The sequence below is a fragment of the Phyllopteryx taeniolatus genome, chromosome 21, assembly GCF_024500385.1.
Source record: "Phyllopteryx taeniolatus isolate TA_2022b chromosome 21, UOR_Ptae_1.2, whole genome shotgun sequence".
Taxonomy (NCBI): Eukaryota; Metazoa; Chordata; class Actinopteri; order Syngnathiformes; family Syngnathidae; genus Phyllopteryx; species Phyllopteryx taeniolatus.
In genome coordinates, this window is record NC_084522.1 from 15123434 (window position 1) to 15146469 (window position 23036).

General features: G+C 43.0%; 1 protein-coding gene across 4 annotated transcripts in view; it reads right to left on the reverse strand.

Moving 5' to 3' along the window:
* The window catches only part of gabbr1b (gamma-aminobutyric acid (GABA) B receptor, 1b), a 244315-nt gene that overhangs the window by 103980 nt on the left and 117299 nt on the right, over window positions 1-23036 (reverse strand). For all 4 annotated transcript variants that reach the window (XM_061760292.1, XM_061760295.1, XM_061760293.1 and 1 more), the window contains one exon: window positions 11649-11815. In XM_061760292.1, coding sequence (XP_061616276.1) covers window positions 11649-11815 — 167 coding nt within the window. The remainder of the gene's footprint in view (window positions 1-11648; window positions 11816-23036) is intronic.

Consider the following 23036-nt stretch of genomic DNA (forward strand, 5'->3'; position numbering starts at 1 on the left):
CTCAACTCTGTTCCATGATATTAAGATGAACGCAAGCCACACTGCTCAATTTAAGCGGCTTGTTGATTTTTTTTTCCAGGGCCATTCAATTGTAAACACTGCAAACCAACACCTCTCCCAGCTCTCCCTCCCGTATAAGCGTTCCCTCGTGTATCCTTGGTCCCGATTGCAATACCCCAATCACAGCCCTCATCGACTCCGGCGCGGATGACAACTTTATTCATGAGGGCTTGGCGTGTGAGCTCCAGCTTTCCCTTAAGCCAACCCCGCCACCCGTTAGGGTTAGGGTTACGGCCCTGGACGGGCGACTCATCTTCCCTGCCACCCACCAAACGGCACCATTCACCCTGCTCATCTCAGAAAATCACCGTGAAACCATCTAGCTGTTTGTCATTCCCTCCCCGGAGACTCCAGTAGTCTTTGGTATCCCCTGGCTCAAAAAACACAACCCCGTCATCGATTGGACCCACCAGTAACTCCTATTGATCTCTCCCGGGTCCCAGAAGAATATCACGACCTCTCCCTGGTGTTCAGTAAGGATCTTGTCATCTCTCCCCTCCAGCCGTCTATTCAACCTTTCCCGTCCAGAAAAGGAAGCTATGGAAAATTATATCCGTGACTCCCTTGGCTCCAGACTCATTCAGCCCTCTTCTTCCCCCTCTGGGGTCCAGGTTATTTTTGGCAAAAAGAAAGATACCACTCTCCGCCCCTGCATTGAGTTCCGTGGTCTCAACGACATTACAGTTAAGAAAAAAGCCCCGCTGCCCCTCATTGACCCCCTCATTCGAATCCCTCTGCGGCGCTCAAATATTTACCAAGTTGAACCTGTGCAACGCATACCATCTCATCCGCATTAAAGAGGGGGACGAATGGAAAAATGCCTTCAATACCCCTCTCAGACACTTTGAATATCTGGTTATGCCTTTTGGGTTAACCAACACCAACACACTCCGACCCCTCCCCTCCAGTTCGTTGTGGAGGTTGACGCCTCTGACACTGTCTTTCAAACCTTCATCAACGACATCCTCCGTGATATGCTTACCCGGTTCGTCTTTGTCTATTTAGACGAAATCCTCATCTTCTCCCGCTCTCCCGAAGAACATAATGTCTGCCAAGTGTTTCAGCGCGTACTTGAAAACCGCCTCTTTGTGAAACCTGAAAAATGTGAATTCTACCTCTCCTCTGTACACTTACATGATTGCCAAAGGACAACTACAACCTACAACAACTTCTACAGTAGATTCATCTGGGATTACAGTAAAGTGGTCGTTCCCCTCACCAATCTCACCTCCACTAGCTTTCCATTTCAGATCCCGGCAGCATCTCAAGCCTTGGAACACCTGAAGGAGCTTTTCATCAGCACCTCCATGCTGAGACACCCCTACCCCTCCCCTCCAGTTCGCTGTGGAGGTTGACGCCTCTGACACTGGAGCTGGGGCTGAATCCCCAAAATGATATCCCTGTGCCTTCTTTTCTCGTCGGCTTTCCCCATCCGAACGGAATCACGACCTGGGAAATTGTGAGCTGCTGGCCATCGTCTGAGCCCTGGAAAAATGGAGGCAATGGCTGGAGGGGACCGTTTCTCCTTTTATTATATGGACCGACCACAAGAATCTCGCCTATCTCCATTCCGCCAAGCGTCTAAAGCTCATTGGGCCCTATTTCGTTTCAACTTCAGCCTCTCCTTCCGCCCTGGTTCTTGTAACGGCAAGCTGGACGCCCTCTCTCGCTTTTATTCACCCCCCTCCAACTCGGTGGAACCGGACCCCATCCTTCCCTCCTCCTGCTTTGTTGGGGCTGCCACGAAGGAGATCGTTAAGAAGGTTGTTAAGAGTTGTTAAGAAGGCTCAGAGAAACCTTCCCGAGCCCAAGACCGGACCACCTGACCATCTCTTCGTGCCCAATTCTGCCTGCTCAGAAGTACTTCAGTGTGCCCATAACTCCAAACTAACCTATCATCCCGGAATCACCCGAACCATTCAATTAATTCAACAACTCTTCTGGTGGCCCGGTCTGGCGAAAGACACCTGAGAGTTCGTCCTAGCCTGCCCCGTCTGTGCACAAGGAAAGATTTTGCATCAACCCCCAGCTGGTCTGCTACGCCCTTTACCCATTCCGAGCCGCCCTTGGTCCCACATTTCCTTGGACTTCATTACATGCCTACCCCCTCTGAAGGTAACACAATCATCCTTACCATCATAGATCGTTTCTCCAAGTCTCCAAGTTGCCCTCTGCTTTTGAGACCGCTAACCTTCTAGTCCTTCATGTGTTCAGACTTCACGGCATCCCTGTTGACATTGTCTCGGACCGAGGTCCTCAGTTCTCTTCCCAGGTTTGGAAGGAGTTCTGGAAGGTGGTGGGCGCAGCAGCCAGTCTGTCTTCCGGCAACCATTACCAATCCAACGGCCAGACAAATCAAAACCTGGAGTGTGCTCTTCGCTGCATTGCTGCACACAATCCAACCTCCTGGAGCACCTTTCCCCTGTGGGTGGAACATGGCCACAACTCCCTCAGCAGCTCCGTCACAGGTATATCTCCCTTCATGGCATGGTACGGTTTCCAACCTCGTCTGTTTAAGGAACAGGAACTCACGGTTCCTTCTGTGAGGGAGCACCTAGGATGGGTCCAATCTATTTGGAAGGACAAAAAAGAAACAAGCGCTTGCCCGATCTTCATTGCTCCCCTACGCCTGTATACAAGGTGGGTCAGATGGTTTGGCTCTCCTCCCGTGACCTTTCTCTCCAGACCGAATCACATAAGCTCACGCCATGATTAATTGGTCCTTTTTCGATCACTAAAGTCATCAATCCCACCTCAGTTCAGTTGAAGCTCCCTCAATCTCTCAAAATTCACCCGACATTACAGGTGTCTCTGCTAAAGCCTGTCTCCACCAGTACCCTTAGCACTCAGGCCGTACCTCCTTTGTGTCATCAACGACCATCCTGGTGTATACAAGGTAGGTCAGATAGTTTGGCTCTCCTCCCGTGACCTTTCTCTCCAGACCGAATCACATAAGCTCACGCCATGATTAATTGGTCCTTTTTCGATCACTAAAGTCATCAATCCCACCTCAGTTCAGTTGAAGCTCCCTCAATCTCTCAAAATTCACCCGACATTACAGGTGTCTCTGCTAAAGCCTGTCTCCACCAGTACCCTTAGCACTCAGGCCGTACCTCCTCCGTGTCATCAACGACCATCCTGCCTTCACGGTGTCACGCATCCTGGATGTGTGGCCGGGGTAGGGGCTTTCAGCTCCTAGTGGACTGGGAGGGGTATGGTCCAGAGGAACGTTCCTGGATCTCTTACAAGCTTATATTGGACGACTCTTTGATTAGAGATTTTTATGCGGCTCACCCAGAGAAGCCTCGAAGGACGCCCGGAGGCGTCCGTTGGGGTTGGGGGCTACTGTCATGATCTGTGCCCTGCAGTTCCCTTTTGGAGCTTGGGTGGCGCTTTGTGCAAGACACATGAAAGCCCGCATCAAGTTTGCTAAAGAACACCTGAATGACTCCAAGTTGATGAGAAATAAGATTCTCTGGTCTGATGAGACCAAGATAGAACATTTTGGCCTTAATTCTAAGCAGCATGTGTGGAGAAAACCAGGCACTGCTCATCATCTGTCCAATACAGTCCCAACAGTGAAGCATGGTGGTGGCAGCATCATGCTGTGGGAGTGTTTTTCAGCTGCAGGGACAGGAAGACTGGTTGGAAAAGATGAATACGGCTAAGTACAGGGATATCCTGGATGAAAACCTTCTCCAGAGTGCTCAGAACCTCAGACTGGGCCAAAAAAAGACATGACCCTAAGCACACAGCTGAAATACCAGGAGGAGTGGCTTCAGAACGACTCCATGACTGTTCTTGAATGGCCCAGCTCTGAATTCTATGCTCAATTTCAGATTTTGATTTTTCCTGTCAGGACATTTACAGTTACAAAGGCAACAAACATGAAAACAAAAGAAATGTCTACGGGTGAAAACAAGCAATGTTATATGTGGAACATCACGTGATCAAACCCAGAAAACAGGTTTGCAGACTCCCTGCGCATGCTACGATAATGAGCATAACTACGAGTTGATGACATGATGGTTTAAAGCCAAGCTCAAAAGTAAAATAAATAAATACATACAAAATTGTTTCTTTATGGCTGATGTCTTTGGACAAAAGTTAAATACATGTATGTCAACTATTTATACAAATATATGGAAAACGAACGAAGCCTAAACACTAGATATTCATCTTTGGTAGCTCTTAAAGACATTACATACAGTGGGTACGGAAAGTATTCAGACCCACTTAAATTCTTCACTCTTTGTTTTTTTGTATCCATTTGCTAAAATCATTGAAGTAATTTTTTTATTCCTTAATGTACACACAGCACCCCATATTGACAGAAAAAAACAGAATTGTTGAAATCTTTGCAGATTTATTAAAAAAGACAAACAGAAATATCCCACAGCCATAAGTATTCAGACCCTTTGCTGTGACACTCATGTATTTAACTCGGGTGCTGTCCATTTCTTCTGATCATCCTTGAGATGGTTCTACACCGTTATTGCAGTCCAGCTGTGTTTAATTATACTGATTGGACTTGATTAGGAAAGCCATACACCTGTCTATATAAGACCTTACAGCTCACAGTGCAAATGAGAATCATGAGGTCAAAGGAACTGCCTAAAGAGCTCAGAGACAGAATTGTGGCAAGGCACAGATCTGGCCGAGTTTGCAATAAACATTCTGCTGCACTTAAGGTTCCTAAGAGCACAGTGGCCTCCATAATCCTGAAATGGAAGACGTTTGGAAGAACCCTTCATAGAACTGGCCGTCCGGCCAAACAGAGCAATCGGGGGAGAAGAGCCTTGGTGAGAGAGGTAAAGAAGAACCCAAAGATCAGTCTGGCTAAGCTCCAGAGATGCAGTCGGGAGATGGGAGAAAGTTCTAGAAAGTCAACCATCACTGCAGCCCTCCACCAGTCGGGGCTTTATGGCAGAGTGGCCCGACGGAAGCCTCTCCTCAGTGCAAGACACAAGCCCGCATGGAGTTTGCTAAAAAACACCTGAAGGACTCCAAGATGGTGAGAAATAAGATTCTCTGGTCTGATAAGACCAAGATAGAACATTTTGGTCTCAATTCTACGCGGCATGTGTGGAGAAAACAAGGCACTGCTCATCACCTGTCCAATACAGTTCCAACAGTGAAGCATGGTGGTGGCAGCATCATGCTGTGGGGGTGTTTTTCAGCTGCAGGGTCAGGGAGACTGGTAGCAATCGAAGAAAAGATGAATGCGGCCAAGTACAGGGATATCCTGGACGAAAACCTTCTCCAGAGTGCTCAGAACCTCAGACTGGGCCGAAGGTTCACCTTAAAAAAAGACATGACCCTAAGCACACAGCTGAAATACCAAGAGGAGTGACTTCAGAACAACTCCGTGACTGTTCTTGAATGGCCCAGCCAGAGCCCTGACTTAAACCCAATTGAGCATCTCTGGATAGACCTGAAAATGGCTGTCCACCAACGTTCACCATCCAACCTGACAGAACTGGATAGGATATGCAAGGATGAATGGCAGAGGATCCTCAAATCCAGGTGTGAAAAACTGCATCATTCCCAAAAAGACTCATGGCTGTATTAGCTCAAAAGGGTGCTTCTACTAAATACTGAGCAAAGGGTCTGACTACCTATGGCTGTGTGATATTTCAGTTTTTATTTTTTAATAAATCTGCAAAAATTTACAAAATTCCGTTTTTTTCGGTCAATATGGGGTGCTGTGTGTAGATTAATGAGGAAAAAAATTAACTTAAATTATTTTAGCAAATGGCTGCAATATAACAAGGAGCAAAAAATTTAAGGGGGTCTGAATACATTCCGTACCCACGGTATAAAACAAAAGACATTGTCGATGTTTAATAAAAGTTCCTGCGAGTTCTTTGTCCCGGTCTCCTACTATAGGGCTTCAACATTTACCCAAGCTGGAAGGAAAGTGCTTTGTTCCGCTTGGCCAATTGCAGAAGCTAGTTGTGCCTATCTCCTATTGTGAAGATGAGAGAAGATGGATAACCTCCAGAGGACAGGAGTGAAGGCATCACAATCTACTGTTGGCAGAAGACTTCATGCACAAAGGTACAGAGGCTACACCAGAAGATGCAAACCACCTAAATTGCAAGAAAAGCAAGAATGCCAGGAAGCAATATTACAAAAAGGACAAAGACGAGCCTCGGAAATTCTGGGAGAAAGTTTTATGGACTGATGAGACAAAGATTAACCTTCACCAAAGGAATGGAAAAGATAGATTTTGGGGGATTAAGGAGTGATCTGCTCTTAATCCCAAATATACAAACTAATTTGTGAGATTTAGTGGAAGACATCATGGATTGTTGTGGGACAGGGTCATTAATCTTTATTGCTAGAAAACACGATGGCAGCAGAAAAACGAAATTGAAATTCTACAGCAATATTTTGCCTGCCAATTTAAATAAAGACACAACCAAGATGATAATTCAGTCTTCTAATCCATTTTCAGTACCTGGAAATAAAAGATGTCCTGTTGATCGCTTGTGTCACATTAATCTTTTCATCTAAAATTCAAATGTTTTCAGTCTACAGCAAAAATAAAAGAATTATCCACACTGTCCCAATATTTAGAGGTGGGTGTATCCATACAGTATATGTTTGAGCCACATTTTTTTTTTTTTTTATGCAACAAGATAAGGGCAACATTCTGTTGCCTGTCCACAATGGAATATATCCCAATGAGAAATCTGCATCATATCAGCTGTATGACAGAAGTGCTGTGACTATATAGGGGGAATTAAAGCAGCAAACATAGATCCAAAGCTCACTGTAGCATGTATGGCCCATATACTGTATGACGTGTATGTACATGAATCGCATTAATTCCCATGCTACACTTCTTAGACAGTGGCAGTCATTCCACTTAGTATGTTGTTAGGCCTCGTTATACTTTGGAAGGTCACATACTGTATGAGAGCTTAAAACCACAATATCATCTCGCACAATTCAGGCGTCATACATTTTAAACTCTATCCACAACTGTGAATTTATCATATTCTGTCGGGATCAGGTCAGCATTCTGAGTTTGGACTTTCCGTGTAGAGTTTGCATGTTTTGTTATCTCCAGCCACTTTGCTTCCTCCCACATTCCGCTATCACAATTTAAGTTTTGTAATTGAAGGCTCTTAATTTCCCCTATGAGTGAATGTGTGTGTGAATTAGAGGTGGGAAGTAACAAAGTACGTGTATTTCATTACTGTACTTTAGTAGATTTTTCAGGTACCTGTACTTTGAGTATTTATTTTTCAGGCAACTATTTACTCTTACTACCTAATTTTTATCCACAAATACCTGTACAGTATAATTTTACGCTATATAACTTTATTTCAATAGAACAAATAAATTCTCTTTTTTTCATTTAAAGCCTACCCATTTTTATTTTTGTTTATTTTATATATATTTCATATTATAATTCGAAAAATGGTGATGTGTTAAATACTTATTTCAGCCGCTGTATGTACAACTCCAATTCCAATGAAGTTGGGACGTTGTGTTAAATATAAACATTAAACATTACCAGATAACTAGCAACCCTTTATTGCTCAGTGACTGTTTTTCTCAATGTCTCCAAAGTGTTCTCTCTCAATTGACTGTCTGTTGCCGTACCAGAGCGGCTCCAATTACCGGAGACAAATTCCTTGTGTGTTTTTTGGACATACTTGGCAAATAAAGATGATTCTGATTCTGATAAATAAAAACAGAATACAATGATTTGCAAATCATGTTCAACCTATATTTAATTGAATACACTACAAAGACAATATATTTAATGTTCAAACTGATAAACTTGATTGTTTTTAGCAAATAATCATTAACTTAGAATTTTATGGCTGCAACACGTTCCAAAAAAAGCTGGGACAGGGTCATGTTTACCACTGTGTTACATCACCTTTTCTTTTAACAACATTCAATAAACGTTTGGGAACTGAGGACACTAATTGTTGAAGCTTTGTAGGTGGAATTCTTTCCCATTCTTGCTTGATGTACAGCTTCAGCAGTCCGGGGTCTCCGTTATTTTATGCTTCATAATGCGCCACATATTTTCAATGGGAGACAGGTCTGGACTGCTGGCAGGCCAGTCTAGTACCCCCACTCTTTTACTACAAAGCCACACGTTGTAACACGTGCAGAATGTGGTTTGACATTGTCTTGCCGAAATAAGCGGGGGCGTCCATGAAAAAGACGTTGCTTGGATGGCAGCATATGTTTCTCCAAAACCTGTATGTACCTTTCAGCATTAATGGTGCCTTCACAGATGTGTAAGTTACCCATGCCATTGGCACTAACACAGCCCCATACCATCACAGATGATGGCTTTTGAACTCTGCGTCCATAACAGTCCGGATGGTTCTTTTCCTCTTTGGCCCGGAGGACACGACGTCCACAATTTCCAAAAACAACTTGAAATGTGGACTCGTCGGACCACAGAAAACACTTTTCGCACTCGTTCACAAATAGGTGAACCTCGCCCCATCTTTGCTTGTGAATGACTGAGCAATTCAGGGAAGCTCCTTTTATACCCAATCATGGCACCCACCTGTTCCCAAGTTTGAACATTAGATATCTTGTCTTTGTAGTGTATTCAATTAAATATACCGTATTTTCACAACCATAAGGCACACTTAAAAGTCCTAAATTTTCTCCAAAATGGACGGGGTGCCTTATGTGTGCACCGAGTTCCAACATCTATAAATGTTGTGTGATGAGCGCGCTGCTCGATTTTTATTTTTATTTTTAGCCTTTCCTGCCGACACGCTGCTTACGCAGAGGAAAAGCGGACGTGACTGAGGACAGGGGAAGGACGCTAAAGCGTAGGGATGTAGCGCCGGGGTTTGCATTTCCGGGGAGTGCATTGTGCAAAACAACATCGGTTTGGCTAAGGACCCCCGAGCAGCCGCGAGAGAATTCAAGATCAACGAATCCACGGTTCGCAAGTGGTGGAAGCAGGGAAACGAGCTTCGCCAAGTCAAGAAGACGAATCTGAGTTTTCGTGAAAAAAAAAGAAAAACAAAACGTGGAAACAAGGCGAGGTGGCCCGAGTTGGAAGACCAACTTGAGCAATGGATTAATGAGCAAAGAATAACTCGGGCCTCGCCGTCATTCCGGGAGGCCTGATGAAAGTTCAAAGTGAAGTTGCGAGCGGCGTGGAAGCAATGGATGAAAGATGGCGAATACAGGGTTACTAAGACAAGGAGGCAGCGCCGGGCGAGTTACGCCACAATTTGTGAATGGATTGTGGATGCTGGGCTAACGTGTCTGCTTGCACTGTTGTTCGAGCTTTCGCACGGCAACGAGACTCACTCGAACCTGCCGTGTTTGATTGAGAACCTCCCCAGCTGTTCATTTCAGATACAGAAGATGAGGACTTTGATGGATTTGTGGATGAGGATTGATCAAAAAATAACGTGAGCACATTGTTAAATACTTCAATAAAGTACAACCAAACTCAGTTTTGCTCCCGCTGCCTTTTTAAAAACATTGTTTTAGCGTGCATGCATGCTACCGTTTGTTTTAAGCTAGCGTAGGTTTTACCATGCTGCGCCCAATAATGCGGTGCGCCTTATGTACGTGTTAAATGCAGAAATAGACCCCGTAACTGAGGCTCTATGGTCGTGAAAATACGGTAGGTTGAACATGATTTGCAAATCATTGTATTCTGTTTTGATTTGTGTTTAACACAACGTCCCAACTTCATTGGAATTGGGGTTGTATTTTATTATTGGGTTAAAAAATTTCAATTTTCTTTTGACCTTTTTACTTAATTACATTTATAAGTGTGTATTCTTGTACTTTAACTTAAGTAAGGGATTGGCTTCAGTATTTATGCTTTTACCAGATTTGTTTTTTAGTATCAGTACTTTTTACTTCGAGTAATTATTGAATATCAGTACTTTTGACACCTCTGGTGTGAATGATTTTCTTTCTCCATGTTTTAGACCCAGGATATCAAGCATCTCTTGTAGCTACTATATCTGCTAATGAAATATTAGAAATACCTCAAGAGTGTAGAATAAAATAAAATATCTCACAATGTGATTGAACACATGATGTCAAACCCAGTCTACAGCAAAAATAACATACTAGGCTTATTATTGGAGGCAAGTGTAAATAAAGCTGCAGTGAAATAGTCTGCTCGGCTGACACCAATTGGGTGGGACTCTCTCGCCATCTCACGATTTGATTCGGTTATAAATCAGAAAATGTATGACTGGATTTGATTACCGATTATCGATGCATCTTTTATACAGTATAAAGGTATTTTACCTTATTTACTCATTTTTTAGAACAGTTTGTAATGACCCATATTTACATATTTCTATACTGTATAAAGTATATGATGTGTGGTGTTAAGCATTTATTCATTGTGCTAGCAAGAGGAGCTATGAGGAGGAGCTGCGCACATCTCTGACTGAGGGCCAAGAATACTCTGTTCTATTTACTCAGATGACTTATTATATTTGAGCAGGGGGTCCTGTTATGTGCCCAACAGACTGTCCAGTGGCCGCAGCCTTTCCAAGTTGCACTTTTTTCCACTCTGATAGCATTACATTACTTGAAAATATTACAATTAAAATGTTATTTTAATCGATTCCAAATCGTTTTCAACTGTATCGTGACACACCTAAGAATTATTTCTCTCACGCCTTGTAACGTGTTTATTATCGCGATTTTATGTAGTTTATTTTACAAAGCTATCAATCATTCAGAGAAGAAAGAATTGTTTTAAATGTGTCTGCTTGTGTCATGTTGCTGTTTCCCATCCCGCCTGTGCTGCCCTTTTGTTTTTGTTTCTCCTTGGGTGGGTGGAGCATCCTGCGTCACTCCTGCTGTCAATGACTATCAGCTGGGTATTTGGCAGAGCAGAAGGGGAAGAAAGATGCCAGATGCAGTGCATTTCTTTTCACCATCGTCGCTTAAGTTTTCTACGCTTGTTCCTCGTCTCGAGTTCATCATGTCTTAGCCAGCCGTACTTACGACGTACGTTTTTTCGTTTTCCCAAGTACAATAAGTACTCCTGTGATTTTGTATTATTTATTCACCTTGACCTAAGGTCGTCATTGTTTTTCGTTTTGTATTTAGTATTTGTTTCTCACGTTTATGTTCACCCTTAAATAAATTCAATTTGATTCCTCTGCCTTTGTTGAGTTTGCGCTGGGGTCAAAGATTCACCATATTCGCCTCCCTTACAGCTTGGACATTTTAAACATTAAAGGTACCAAGTATGAACTAGAGTGTTGCCTTTGATGGACAAATCACAATTGTATATCTTGTGTCATATCTTATTATGAGAAACAAGTGTATTTGTGTAATTCAATTGTTACATATGCGAGAAAACTCAAGTTGTCTGTTGTTCAGTCACGTACAATAGATAGCGATGGGTGGCGTGTGTGTGTGTGTGGGGGGGGCTCCCGAACTTTGGTGTTGTAGGTCACTGTTATGTCTACATTCACACACAGAGAAGGTTATAAAATGTTGTTGTGTCATGTAGGAATGTGTCATGAATGTCGAAATGGCGTGTAAAGGTGTAATTCAGAGACGAGGGTATAAAATGATTTGAAGTTACTGAAGTTACTCACCATGCTGTCATAATGTATTAGCTCCAGCTCATAGTCGGGAAGAATATCGGCCCTCTCATTCACTAGCGCCAAGGCCATCTTAGCAGCAGGGAGGCAGGCTTGCCCTCCGGGCCAGCCTCCACTCATTGGGAAGAGAGCTCCGATGTATAGCTTCTTCTTGCCGAGAGCTGGATAGGAGCAGAACACGAGCACAGCGAAGGTCAGGGTCAGACACAAGCCGGGGGCAGACCAGCTGTGAGGGCTTCTTTGGTAGACCGTAGCCATGCTGCTGGAGGTCCTGTGGTGCAGGCTCAGAGGTACTTGATAAAGTTGAGTTTATTCTATCAAAAACTTTGGAGCCTGCAGCGTGTCTTGTGTGTGTAGGTCACAAAAATGTATTTCCATGAACGCATCTGATTTGCTCTCGGAGATGGGATGACATTTGGAATACTATTTCAATGACTGAGACTTTTTTATGTAAATCCTCTTCCAATAGACAGCCAGACAGACCGATAGACCGATCGACCGATCGATCGATCGATAGATAGATAGATTCTAATTGGTCTTTAGTAAATGTACTTCTTCGTACAGTACACCAGAATAAGTGACTCAAAAGTTAGCTATTAAGTTGAACCATGGGGGAAACTCCAGAGAAAAGAGCACGATAGTTAGTCCCAACTTGGATATCAAGTCCAGATTCTCCTTTCAATTGGATTTCCAGCAAGCTATCATCCCTGTCCAAGGTGCTGAAATGCTCACGTTTAAGAATCTAAGTTTCTAAAAATCTATTTTTTCCCATTGACAAACACAAACAGAATCCATCTGTGAAGAAATGAGCCTGAAAGAGTCCAATTCTTCTTAGATTCGTTCTGTATTGGTTCGTCAGCCCGCCTACATTCTCTGCTCTCCGGTCCAAAGGCGCATTACGACACACGCTGGCTCCGGAGCGCCGCAGTACACGAGCATCATCTGTTGGTTTCCATTCAGAGTAGCCAAGTAAGATAAGCGGCACTCGACTAACGCAGAAAGGTGTCAAAATAGAAAAGTATCCCAACTGTCGAGCCACGGGAGGAGAAAGATGAGAGAGGAGAAGAGGAGGTGCGCAGCGCAACGTGTCCGACTGAGGTTTGACTGCAGCAGCACAGCAGCCGCGCGGGTGTGGGAGCGCGCGAGAAGGGAGGAAGAGGAGGAGGAGGGCGAGGAGGAGGGAAATTCTCTCTGTTTCACAAAGCATTTTGAATTTGCAATCCCATAACACAGCCCCGCTCATTTATCTTCCACCCCCCCCCCCCCCCCCAATCCCTTCCCACTATACAACCTCACGGACCCCCCCGCCCACAATCCTGCCCTCACCACCAAACATACTATAGCAATGTATTTTCACGCAGCACATTCAACTCAATTCTGTTAAATGCTTCTCAATCAATCGTCATCCAGATGAGAAAGATGAAATTCATATTTGTCATTCATTCATTAAAGCCACCCCTGTGGGCCATAACTCCAGTCCCATTATTTATTTCAGTTCAGTCTCAATATGTCATCCTGCAATGACTTGTTGCCTCTCTCGCGACACCGTTGCACAGTGACGTTGTTCCTCCTTCTCATCGATCTTAAAATTTCTAAATGTTACTACACAGATCAAGCTGAGGGATAAAGAAATTTATCGCTGCTGATCGTTTAAAACTAAAACTAATTGTGTACTCGCCCTGTCGAGTGACGGACACAACGAGGAATCTGCATTTCTCCCTGTGCTTCAGAGATACTCAGCTCACTAGCCAATATACATTTCCTTCGCCTATTCAGCCATATACCACCTTTTTAGCCATAACAGGAGCCAAGATAGATGCATATACTGTTTTCCTACGTTGCAATAATTTCAATTTCTGGTTCATCATCACATTTTTCTTCTTCACTATAACCGTGTGGTGTCACCACTAAAAAAAAAAAAAAAAAAAAAAAAAAAAAAAAGTCAAAGAAAAAGCAAAAAATAAAGTGGAATGAATTCTATGAGGGCATTCCAATGTAGATGTTCCACCACATATTTCCTTCTCAATACAGTGCCGTGAAAAAGTATTGGCTCCTTTCTCATATTCTCAAACCAGTTATTAGGTTTAGGGGGCCATTACATTTTCACACAGGGCCAAGTAACTTTGAATAGTTTTTTTTCCCCCCTTAATTAATGAATTCACCAATTAAAAACAGCATTTTAAGTTCACATTGATTATATTTGTCTGATATTTACATTTCTTTGATGATCTTAAACAAAGAGGGGAAACTATGCAAAAATATATAAATTTGAGAAGGGGGCCAATAATTTTTTATTGCACTGTATCTTCTTCTTCTTCTTTTCCTTTCGGCTTGTCCCGTTAGGGGTCGCCACAGCGCGTCATCCTTTTCCATGAGAGCCTATCTCCTGCATCCTCCTCTCGAACACCAACTGCCATCATGTCTTCCCTCACGACATCCATCAACCTTCTCTTTGGTCTTCCTCTAGCTCTCTTGCCTGGCAGCTCCATCCTCATCATCCTTCTACCAATATACTCACTCTCTCTCCTCTGGACGTGTCCAAACCATTGAAGTGTGCTCTCTCTAACTTTGTCTCCAAAACATCGAATCTTGGCTGTCCCTCTGATGAGCTCATTTCTAATTTTATCCAACCTGGTCACTCCGAGAGCGAACCTCAACATCTTCATTTCCGCCACCTCCAGCTCTGCTTCCTGTTTTCTCTTCAGTGCCACTGTCTGTAATCCGCACATCATGGCTGGCCTCACCACTGTTTTATAAACTTTGCCCTTCATCCTAGCAGAGACTCTTCTGTCACATAACACACCTGACACCTTCCTCCACCCGTTCCAACCTGCTTGGAGCCGTTTCTTCACTTCCTGACCACACTCACCATTGCTCTGGACGGTTGACCCCAAGTATTTAAAGTCCTCTACCTTTGCCATCTCTTCTCCCTGTAGCCTCATTCTTCCCCCACCAACCCCTCCCATTCATGCACATATATTCTGTTTTACTTCGGCTAATCTTCATTTCTCTTCTTTCCAGTGCATGCCTCCATCTTTCTAACTGTTCCTCCACCTGCCTCCCTGCTTTCACTGCAGACCACAATGTCATCTGCAAACATCATGGTCCACGGGGATTCCAGTTTAACCTCATCTGTCAGCCTATCCATCACCACTGCAAAAAGGAAGGGGCTCAGGGCTGATCCCTGATGCAGTCCCACCTCCACCTTAAATTCCTCTGTCACACCTCAGCGCTGTTCTGCTGCCCTCGTACATGTCCTGTATTATTCTAACATACTTCTCTGCCACTCCAGACTTCCACATGCAGTGCCACAGTTCCTCTCTGGGTACTCTTGTCATAGGCTTTCTCTAGATCTACAAAGACACAATGTAGCTCCTTCTGACCTTCTCTGTACTTTTCCATCAACATCCTCAAGGCAAATAATGCATCTGTGGTACTCTTTCTAGGCATGAAACCATACTGTTGCTCGCAAATACTCACTTCTGTCCCGAGTCTAGCCTCCACTACTCTTTCCCATAACTTCATTGTGTGGCTCATCAACTTTATTCCTCTATAGTTGCCACAGCTCTGCACATCACCTTTGTTCTTAAAAATGGGCACCAGTACACTTTTCCTCCATTCCTCAGGCATCTTCTCACGCACTAGAATTCTATTGAACAAGCTGGTCAAAAACTCCACAGCCACCTCTCCTAGATGCTTCCATACCTCCACAGGTATGTCATCAGGACCAGCTGCCTTTCCATTTTTCATTCTCTTTAATGCCTTTCTAACTTCCCCCTTACTAATCATTGCCACTTCCTGGTCCACCACACTTGCCTCTTCTACTCTCCCTTCTCTATCATTTTCCTCATTCATCAACTCCTCGAAGTATTCTTTCCATCTACCTAGCACACTGCTGGCACCAGTCAACATATTTCCATCTCTATCCTTAATCACCCTAACCTGCTGCACATCCTTCCCATCTCTATCCCTCTGTCTGGCCAGCCTGTATAGATCCTTTTCTCCTTCTTTAGTGTCCAACCTGCCATACATGTCATCATATGCCTTTTGTTTGGCCTTTGCCACCTCTATCTTTGCCCTGTGTCGCATCTCAATGTATTCCTTTCGCCTCTCCTCGGTCCTCTCAGTGTACCACTTCTTCTTAGCTAACCTTTTTCCTTGTATGATTTCCTGTACTGTGAGGTTCCACCACCAAGTCTCCTTCTCTCCTTTCCTCCCAGAAGATACACCAAGTACTCTCCTGCCTGCCTCTCTGATCACCTTGGTTGCAGTGGTCCAGTCTTCTGGAAGCTCTTCCCGTCCACCGAGAGCCTGTATCACCTCTTCCCGAAAAGCTGCACAACACTCGTCCTGTCTCAGCTTCCACCACATGGTTCTCTTCTCTGCCTTTGTCTTCCTAATTTTCCTCCCCACCACCAGAGTCATCTTACACACCACCATCCTATGCTGTCTAGCCACACTCTCCCCTACCACTACCTTACAGTCGGTAACCTCCTTCAGATTACATCGTCTCCACAAGATGTAATCCACCTGTGTGCTTCTACCTCCGCTCTTGTAGGTCACCCTATGTTCGTGCCTCTTCTGGAAAAAAGTGTTCACTACAGCCATTTTGCATCCTTGTTGCAAAGTCTACCACCATCTGTCCCTCCAAGTTCCTTTCCTGGATACCGTACTTACCCATTGCACTGTATATGCATATGAAATGGTTTACTTTTGCTTGCGTGACTGGCTTGTGTGGCTGATCCTTGCATCCCAAACAAGTAACGGTCTAGCTAAAGCCCACCTATGAAAATCCACGAGCCAATTAGCTGCCAAACCCAACATAGAGTAAGCATTCTATAGAGCGATTGAACTGATACAAGGTCAAGATGGAGGCCCAATGTAAACACGCGTATTCAAACTTCCGAAAGGAGTGAAAAGTAAACAGAGTACGCAGCTATCTATTTAAGAAGTCAGTGTGATCAAACATTTCATATGCTATCATAGAGACTGATTTTATGCAGCGTTATTTCAAACATTATTAATATAACCGCCATTACCGAGTCAGCGCAGCTGCTCTGTATTGGTGCTAATGCGGCATGTTGTTTTCTTCGATCACAGCTAGGCTTCTGGCCACATACAGTAGGTTACGTAAGACTGCTTTTTACAGTATGCATAGTACCTCTTTTTAACTTCCCTACATTTCAACATACCAATCATCACTTTGAGCTCGAGCCAGTGTATATTCGGAAATATCTACTAGGATTACTAAACAATCATAATCAAAAACAATCATCACGCAACACATTAATTAACCAAGATATACACTACTTTAATATATGAACACTAAACAAATCAAAACATATAACTTGTAAATGATCGTGCTGATCATCTTTGCTCTAATTTGTGACTAACCTGATTAAACCTGATTTTTTTCACACTCCGGATAAATTCGGAGGACCAACTTCCCAGAAAGGATTGTACAGCGTTCACCCGTTATTTGCGAGGGATATGGACCGAGCCCAGCCGCAAATAGCAAAAATTCACAAATGATTGAAAAAAGATTTATAATTGCCTATAAATGTCAAAAGATGCAAAGCATTTCTTTTGTCTAAATGAACGCTTCAACTCACTAACAAAGTTTCTCTGCACCAAGATGCCACAAGATGGCACAAAAGTACTACACACTACTACTATAGGGAAAAAAACATTCAGTAAAATGTAACATGATTTACCAAAATGCCACTAGGCATGCTGGGAACTCCCCAGAAAGTAGCATCTCACAAAAGTTACAAATCAAGCTAGGGCCGCCACTGACTGGGCTCGTTCTTACCATTCGGAAACATTACATACAGTTCCGTCTACCCCGTTTATTACTCTTATACTTCTATAAGCTATATTTTATGACACACAATTGTGAAATCAGCTATTGCAGCAGTGTAACAATTTCACACACGTTTGTTGACTTTTTCATCTCAATATTTTTTTTCATAATAATCAAATACTTTTAATGTAGGAAACAACATTTTATCAATCTATAGGGCCAAAGCATGCTCGCCAACGACCTCCTACATTTACACGCGCGAAGATGCGTGTAACACAGCTTCTTTGTGAGGAGTGATGTGTTTCACTGTGTGTGTGTGTGTGTGTGTGTTTTTAATAAACACTGTTACAATCGATTCCAATCCTTGCACCTCATTTTCCTTTTTCTTTCAGTTCAGTTCCAGCATTCTCAGTCTACCTGTTGTCATTTACTCTTGTCTGGAGCAGCAGCATCTATCTCGCTTTGCTTCTTCCCATTTCGGGTTCCCGGGCGAAGCCGTCTACCTGGCTGCTTGTCATTTTCTTATGTGGGTCGATATGTATCTCTGTGCGCCTCTTTCATTCATTTTGATTATCCATGCTATAGAAGGGAAATATACTGTATATTTGCTCTATATACACAGCTTGCTAAACCGCTTTCCAAGGACATAAACAGATGATCACTGTTTTGGATATCGATTTGGAGGTTTTCCACAAAATACTTCCAAATATAGACACGAAAGCAGCCACATTATAAAGTGTCGTCATCGGCCTAGAGACAATGGAAATCTTTGCCATACTGAACACGTTTGTCGATAAACTACAATTACAATTACATGTTTGGTCTCCTACAGTGCACAAATATGTTCTGTTAAAGGAATACCGATTTTTATGTGAACGAATGTTTAATTCCGGTGTTGGTTTTCACAGCAAAGGAGCGAACACAATATGTAGAACCAACGTTTTGGGGAATTTAGAAAAATAAGTCTAAATGCGTATTACAACTATCAACTAAATTGAAGACTTCTAAGTCCCTTTGATCAAATTTAAGAACTCTCAATTACTAATTACCAACATAAAATGGGTGAGGTAAGTGGTCCAATATTCGGTCTCAATCAATTATATGGCAACACCATATAAAATAAGTCACAACAATTTTAGAGTGCTTGCTAACTAATTGTAAACGTTGTGTCTGTGGCATTTCTAAGACCTTTGAACAAGCAGACTTGTGTTCATTTTTAAGGACAATGATGGACTTGATTTTGGAAAATCTAATTCAAGACTTTGAAATTACTTTTCAGGATCCAGAGACACCCTGAACAATATACAGCAGAAGTCATGTGACGCAACTAAGTTAGTGAATCACAAAATATGAGTTCCGACGAACGCTTGTGGGAAGGAAAAGGAAATGTGATCCTTATCCTCAGACCAGTAATGACTTGATGTAATACAGTACAGTCCGCTCATCTTTATGAACTATAGCACCTGTGGTGGAGAAGCGCTGAAGCGCTTTTAGTGCCTGTGCTGGTTCAGCGAATAGAATTATACAGTTTGTCTGTTTGCTCTTCAACTACAAGTCCTGTTCAATGGACTAAAATGTTGGTGATGCATAATTGAAGGTGTGTAATCTCGAATCTGGACAGAGAATTGCTTTGTGTACAAAGTGGGCAGAAACACAGCTGCTTTTACAGTGCCTGGGAATACTCATATCCATCCAGGTCATTTCATTCTCAGGGCGTTGAATCGATCGCAACTGGACTGTTCTGGTCCACAACCGGGTCAAGGGCTTTTCAGTGTTAAAGGAGAGGAGTATTGAATGTTGAAAGAACCCAAGTTATCCACCATAAAATGGGTGAGGGTAAGTGGTCCAATCAATTCATCTTTATGTTGCGTTCTTCTAGACAGATCCTATTTTCTTGAAATTATTGCTTTGTCAGTTGGCCATGAGCTCAAAATTAGGCAAAAGATCTTGCTTGGATTAGCAACCTTTAAAGGTCGCCTCCCATCACTGTTTTTTTTATTTAATTTTGATCATCTTTGATGTCCTTTTATCCAGTTTGCATGATTAGAATGGTTGGAAATGCCAAAATGTCCTTGATCAATCTATTCGAGTTAATGTTTTCTGCCTGGCATTTCAGACAGTCAGAATTCTCATTATTAAACAGCTTGTCTCTGATTGGTCCATATCACGGTGTCTGCTACATAGTGATGTTGCATTCTTTGATCCCTAGTTCGGTCTCACATTCCTCGAAGGAGTTTGATCACGGGAGTTAATGATGCAAGCCGAACGCGCATTTGCTTCATTTGCAGACGTGCGCCGACGACCTGCTGAAGAGGAAGCGAATGCGCGTTCAGTGAGTATAAATCAGTGATATCCAACCTTTATGGGGCCAAGCCACATATGTTACAAATGAAAATCTCACGGCACACCAACAAACAAAAAATGTCTCTATAAGTGGATACATTAGTTACTGTATGTACTTCCTGCCATCTACAACCCAAATTCCAATGTAGTTGGTACGTTGTGTGAAACCTAAATAAAACAGAAGACAATGATTTGCAAATCCTCTTCAACCTATAATTATTTGAATACACTACAAAGACAAGATATTTAATGTTCAAACTGATCAACTTGATTGTTTTTAGCAAATAATCATAAACGTAGAATTTTATGGCTGCAACACGTTCCAAACAAGCTGGGACAGGTGGCAAAAAAGACTGAGAAAGTTGAGGAATGCTCATCAAACACCTGTTGGGAACATCACACAGGTGAACAGGCTCATTGGGAACAGGTGGGGGCCATGATTGGGTAGAAAAAGAGCTTCCCTGAATTCACAAGCAAAGATGGGGCGAGGTTCACCTCTTTGTGAACAAGTGCGTGAGAAAATAGTCGAACAGTTTAAGGACAATGTTCCTCAACATACAATTGCAAGGAATTTGGGGATTTCATCGTCTACGGTCCATAATATCATCAAAAGGTTCAGAGAATCAGGAGAACTCACTGCATGTAAGCGGCAAGGCCGAAAACCAACATTGAATGCCCGTGACCTTCGATCCCTCAGGCGGCACTGCTTCAAAAACCGACACCTAATGTGTAAAGGATATCACCACATGGGCTCAAGAACACTTCAGAAAACCTATGTCAATAAAAAGAGTTCGCCGATACATCCGTAGGTGCAACTTGAAACTCTACTATGCAAAGCAAAAGCCATTTATCAACAACACCCAGAAACGCCGCCGAGCTCATCTAAGATGGACTGACGCAAAGTGGAAAAGTGTTCTGTGGTCCGACGAGTCCACATTTCAAATTTTTTGGGGAAATTGTGGACGCCGTGTCCTCCGGGCCAAAGAGGAAAAGAACCATCCGGACTGTTATGGACGCAAAGTTCAAAACACCCTGAACTGGTTGCCAGCCAATCGCAGGGCACATACAAACAAACAACCATTCGCACTCACAGTCATGCCTACGGGCAATTTAGAGTCTCCAATTGAGGCATGTTTTTGGGATGTGGGAGGAAACCGGAGTGCCCGGAGAAAACCCACGCAGGCACGGGGAGAACATGCAAACTCCACACAGGCGGGGCCGGGGATTGAACCCCGCTCCTCAGAACTGTGAGGCAGACGCTCTAACCAGTCAGTCACCGTGCCGCCCACTTAATCCCAAAATGAAAAATATGTAAATAAAATGTATTATTACTCATCAACACATGAATCACCATCAATGGCATTGCTCCAGTCATTCAGAGTGCTTAAGAGCCAGAGGTGTGAGTAAGGTGTGATTTTGCCCCTTCCCGACTAAGCACGTCAAACGCCAGACAATCTCAAGTCTTTTAAGATTATCCTATAAGACTGTCCTTAGGTCTGAGGCGTATTAATTTTAGAGTCTGAAACATGTCGGGGCCAACAATCTGAAATATTTATCACCAAAACTCTTCATGTGTGTGGGGAACGCCGACTTCTCCCGAGTCATGATGCCGAGAATGGTCACATGGAAATGAATGTAGCCAATAAAAGCAGCACCCAAGACTGACGAACACAGAAACAAATGTAAATGAAAACCACGGTCTCACCCAATGTCATTTTTTTGGGGGGGAGAAAAGTGGGTTGCCCAGATGGCGGGAAGTATTTTCCAAAGCACATTTTTTGAGAACATCGCCATTTTACAAGGCTCTCGGCTCCAGCAACCTTTGGGAACACTCGGGAAACATCGGTGCGTATCCGGCTTCGTTTTTTGTTGTTTTTTTTTTAGATCACGTGTGATAACATGAGATTTCTTGATCGGCGGTGGAACACAACCTTTATGTGTGGTGTGCTGTGCTGAGATTTACGGAGCACACCACACATAAGACCACCAAAACTGTTAAATGGCTTTATGTGTGGGGTGTATAGCAGATCAAATATATTTTAAGAGTGGAAAAATCTTCATGCGTGTACCAGAAATAAGTCACATATGTGCCAATCTCAACTTTTAACCAAGTTTCAAGTCCCAAGTTTTACTGTGGCAAAAATCAAGCTCGTCAAGTTGAGTCCCCATTAAATTAAAAGCAAGTCGGTACTTGGTTTATGCAAGTCATAATTTATGTCATATAATCTTGCTCACTCACAACATATATTGGATTGATTATAACAAAGAAAAGTACATTTACATCTCTAAAAAGTAAATGACCAACGGAGAGTGTGACATAAAAGTTTTTACAGCTACCAATTTTGTATGTAAAACTGTCCCTGTGATGATAAATATGGGCTTAAACATTTACTGTATATTCATTAGCTTTGAAAACTACATGTTGTTTTGGTGCCTCTCCATTTCCCAAATATGTTAATGTGTGTGTAAATGTGTGAATGAGAGGCATTAACTTTGTGCAATGTAGATTTTCCCTTCATTCAATTCAGTCAATTTACTTGCTTTAGGTTACAGGCAGACTTGTCGCATCGAATATGGTGAATGCACTGACGTATCGTATTGTCAAACCCAAAGTACAAATGATGTGGGCCAGACAATTAACCGCCACGTCTACATAGATATGCGTGACAAGTGGTGTGAGTTGTGGCAGGACAACCTGTTGCTGCTTCACCACGACAACACGCCTGCTCTCAACGCCCTGAGCAACTGACAGTTTCTGGCCTAGAATAACATCGCCTTGGTCTTCAACGTCCCTACTCACCCAAACTGACTCTGTGTAATTTCTTTCCTCTTTCGCAAAGCTCAAGGGAGAAATCAAGGCGACCCGTTTTGTTTCGTTTTTTTCACTCAAAGACATCAATGTTTGGATGACTTTATACGGTATGTGTGGGAATGTTTTCCTCACACCACAACACGTAAGATCCTAACTTGGCTTTGTTGTCGGACTTGGAGTGACCACAACTGTTGTTACCGTAATACAAAATAAGTTGGCCACCCCTGCACCAAGCGATTCATACCGCATAACTAGTGCACCTTAAAAACATTTGATATATTCAATTTAACAGCGTGATTAACTGCTAACTGAATTCCACATTGTTCGGTAAGGAAATTTTGTAAGTTCCATATCCCTAAGTTATCTGCAGTAAAAATTAAAGAAATACATCTTTGACAGTTCTCTTTCCACAAGGTACTTTTTT